Source organism: Topomyia yanbarensis, chromosome 2 (assembly GCF_030247195.1).
Source record: "Topomyia yanbarensis strain Yona2022 chromosome 2, ASM3024719v1, whole genome shotgun sequence".
Lineage (NCBI taxonomy): Eukaryota > Metazoa > Arthropoda > Insecta > Diptera > Culicidae > Topomyia > Topomyia yanbarensis.
The window spans coordinates 269,585,388-269,589,462 of record NC_080671.1 but is presented as its reverse complement, the minus strand read 5'-3'; the positions used below and the strand labels follow the sequence as shown (position 1 = coordinate 269,589,462).

At 46.4% G+C, this 4,075-nt stretch overlaps 1 protein-coding gene across 1 annotated transcript; it reads right to left on the bottom strand.

Annotated features, from left to right (window-relative positions):
- Positions 1-333: 333 nt before the first annotated feature.
- Positions 334-1,359, bottom strand: LOC131680333 (uncharacterized). Its single transcript, XM_058961049.1, has one exon. It carries the CDS (start codon positions 1,357-1,359, stop codon positions 334-336), a length of 1,026 nt encoding a protein of 341 aa, XP_058817032.1.
- Between the last annotated feature and the right edge of the window lie 2,716 nt (positions 1,360-4,075).

Below are 4,075 nucleotides of genomic sequence, written 5' to 3'. Positions count from 1 at the left end.
TGGTAGGAAAAACCAGCAGAAGGCCAGTAAAAAAAACCTACATCGTTTCGTCAAATTTGTCAACAGGTGTTATACAATTGGCTGATATTACTGATATCTTTTGACGTTCAAGTTCTGTATCCGAAGGAATGTTGGATCTCCATGAATTTACTGTTTCCGGCCACATGTGATGAGATTCGAGAAACCATTGAGGGCCATGCCACCACAACAAATTTCCGACAATGGATGCCGGTAAAACACCACGTAAAATGCAGTCAGCAGGATTGTCTGCGGTGGAAATGTGAAGCCAAGTTGCAGATTCAGTAAGTTGTTGGATCTCCGCAATACGGTTCGCTACAAAGCTGTTCCATGACGAAGGCTGACCAGAAATCCAGTGGAGTGTGATCGTAGAATCAGACCATAGGTAGATCGGACAATGAACCTCACGACCTTTCTCTGCAGATTCGCCAGAAGCAGCGCTGCGCATAACTCTAATCGCGCAAGCGTGGGCCGACGTTTTTCCAAGGGGGCAATTCGAGACTTAGCAGCCATCAAGCGCGACGTTATAGTACCGGAGCTGGAAACAGAACTGAAGTAGATGCAAGCGCCATAGGCACGCTGCGATGCGTCAGCGAAACCATGTAATTGAAGGGATGCAACATTATTAGTGAGTAGAAAACGAGGAATCGTGAGATCTTTGAGAAGGGGAAGCTGACGAGCAATCTCAGTCCATTTATCGTGAAGATCGTGTGGTATCAGATCATCCCATCCAATGTTACGATGCCAAAGTGTCTGGATAAGCATCTTAGCGAGAACTACTACTGGACCTATGAGTCCCAGCGGATCGAATAAGCTGCACACGTGTGATAGAATAATTTGCTTGGTCGATGTTGGTCGCTCAGGCCACTCCGGAATCTTGAAGAGAAACTCGTCGGACTCTGGCTTCCACAGTAAGCCGAGTGCCTTTACTGGCGCAGAGCGATCTAATTCTAAGATCGCTGACTTCTCTCGATAGTCATCGGGAAATTGTGCGAGGATCTCTGAGTGATTCGAAGACCATTTACGAAGAACGAAACCTGCTGACGCCAACATCTGCGACGTTTCATTAGATGCTGCTGTTGCTTCCTCCAGTGAATCGAAACCAAACAGCAAATCATCAACGTAGAATCCTTTCTTGATTACGGGAGCAGCAAGCGGGAAATAAACTGCTTCGTCGTTTGCTAATTGTTGTAGACAGCGTGTCGCTAGGTACGGAGCGGTCGTTGTACCGTATGTGATGGTAGTAAGTTCGTATGTACGAAGCGGTTCCGAAGGTGAGTTTCGCCATAACATTCTCTGCAGTGGTTGGTCTTCTTCTGCTACCCAGACCTGGCGATACATCTTCGCTATGTCAGCTGTTACTACTACAGCTTTTGCACGGAAGCGAAGAATTGTGAAAATTATATCGTCTTGAACGATGGGACCTTTCAGTAACAAATCATTGAGACTCATAACTCTCCGAGCTCTCGATCGAAGCAGTTCGTTTTCTGGTGCTGTGCATAGAGTGAACAAGAATATATATTGTCAGTGAAGGTCAACTATTGTTTGAGGCAGTCTTTGTTCGCCGGTGCCCAGGCCGGTGAAGTGAATACCAGAATTGCCGGACACGCCGCTATATAAGCTAAGTATTATTTTTCTTTCTTTCGTTTCCCTTTCCCCGATCGGTCTACTTTTCCCTTTCCCCTGAATACAAGTTTCATCTCTCGTTTACACCACGTGCTATCCTCGTGCCTAAATGGCCGAGGGCAAAGGAACATTGGATGGGAATGATATTCCCATGGATTTACCGGATAAACCCGATATTACTCCCTCCCCTGATTCCCCAGTCCTCCTCGTATTAAAACATACCCAGCCAGTTCAAATGGACCCTGGGTGGTGTATTTCCGGCCCAACACGAAATCGCCCAATATTCTAGAAATATCACGGGAGCTGACTGCTAACTACCCGGCCGTAGCTCAGATAACACGTGTTCGAGCTAATAAGATACGCGTTATAGTAAATGACCTCGATCAGGCAAACCAGATTGCTCGCAGCGAACGTTTTACGAAACAATTCAGAGTGTATGTGCCATGTAGGGCAGTGGAGATCGATGGAATAGTCGCCGAACCGGGTCTAAAGTGCGAAGACCTGTTGAAGTACGGGGTTGGCTGCTTTAAGGACCCTTCACTTCAAAAGGTGAAGATTCTGGAATGCAAGCAATTGTATTCCGCAAAAACAGAAAATGATAAGACAACTTATTCTCCGTCAGACTCGATTCGGGTGACTTTCTCCGGGTCTTCTCTTCCCAACTATGTCCTCCTGGATAGGGTTCGCTTACCCGTTCGCCTGTTTGTACCGCGGGTAATGAACTGCAGCAATTGCAAGCAACTGGGCCACACAGCCACTTATTGTGGCAATAAAAAACGGTGCGGCAAATGCGAGGGAGAGCATGAGGATGACGCTTGCGGTGGAGAAACTGAGAAGTGTATTTACTGCGGGGGCCCTCCGCATGCTCTTAAGTCATGCCCGGCGTACAAGCAGCGCGGGGATAAAATTAAGCGCTCCCTTAAGGATCGCTCGAGGCACTCTTATGCAGAAATGCTAAAGAATGCTTCGCCATCTGTCCTTTCCGAAAATTCCTTTGCTCTTTTGGCTGGCGTTGAGCAAGAATCTGACGACCCACAAGAGGGAACATCATTGGTTAACCCAGGGGAATCCAGGAAGAGGAGAAATCTAGCCTCCCCTAAATTGCCTCGTAAGGGTGCCAAGGTGTCGTCCCCTCAGAGTGCGCCAACTACAATCAATAAATCCAACGGAAGTGATGCACTACAGCCGAAGCAATTTGCTCCAGGACTTGGAAATATTAATTCTAACAAGGAGTACCCACCACTTCCAGGGACACCAAAAACCCCAAGTGTCCTCTTTTTTCAAACAGATACTCAGTCCAGTAGCGGACTAATGAAATTTTCTGACATAGTGGACTTAATTTTCACAGCTTTCAATGTTACTGATCCTCTTAAAAGCCTTCTGATACGTTTTCTCCCTATAGTGCAAACATTTTTGAAGCAGTTGACTACTAAATGGCCCCTCCTTGCAGCGATCGTATCCTTCGATGGCTAAGTCATCGAACGAGGTCACCGATTCGATCACTGTTCTACAGTGGAACAGCAGAAGTATCCTCCCGAAAATCGATTCCTTTAAATTTTTACTAAATAGTTTAAAATGTGATGCTTTCGCATTATGTGAAACTTGGTTAACTTCCGATATAAATCTCAACTTCCACAACTTTAATATAATTCGTCTGGATCGAGAAAACCCCTATGGAGGAGTACTTTTGGGGATCAAAAAATGCTATTCTTTCAACCGAATTAACCTCCCTTGAACACCAGGCATTGAAATTATCGCTTGTCAAGTTTTAATCAAAGGTAAAGACCTTTGCATTGCTTCCATCTACATTCCTCCTAGAGCCTCGGTAGGGCACCGAACGCTTTGTAATATCACGGAATCCTTACCGGCACCGCGGCTAGTTCTGGGAGACTTTAACTCGCACGGTACGGTATGGGGTTGTCTTCATGATGATAATAGATCAACATTAATCCAAGATCTTTGCGACAATTTCAACATGACCATCTTAAACACGGGAGAAATGACGCGGTTTCCTACACCACCAGCACGCGCAAGCGCGTTGGATTTATCGCTTTGCTCGACATCGCTACAGTTAGATTGCATGTGGAAGGTGATCCCTGATCCCCACGGTAGCGATCATTTGCCTATCGTGATTTCAATTGCTAACGGTTCAAGACCATCGAAAACAATCAATTCCTCGTATGACCTCACACGGAACATTGATTGGAAGAGTTACGCGACCGCGATATCCGTTAAAATCGAATCCACTCAAGAACTTCCTCCGGAGGAAGAGAACAGGTTTTTGGCTGGCTTGATTCTCGACAGTGCGAATCAAGCTCAGACTAAACCAGTACCCAGCGCGAATACCCATGGACGGTCTCCCACACTGTGGTGGGATAAAGAGTGCTCAGAGCTGTACGCGGAGAAGTCCACTGCATATAAGGCCTTCGGG

Excerpts from the sequence above, each read along its gene's own strand:
- LOC131680333 (XM_058961049.1), bottom strand. The coding sequence starts at position 1,359 with ATGTATCGCCAGGTCTGGGTAGCAGAAGAAGACCAACCACTGCAGAGA.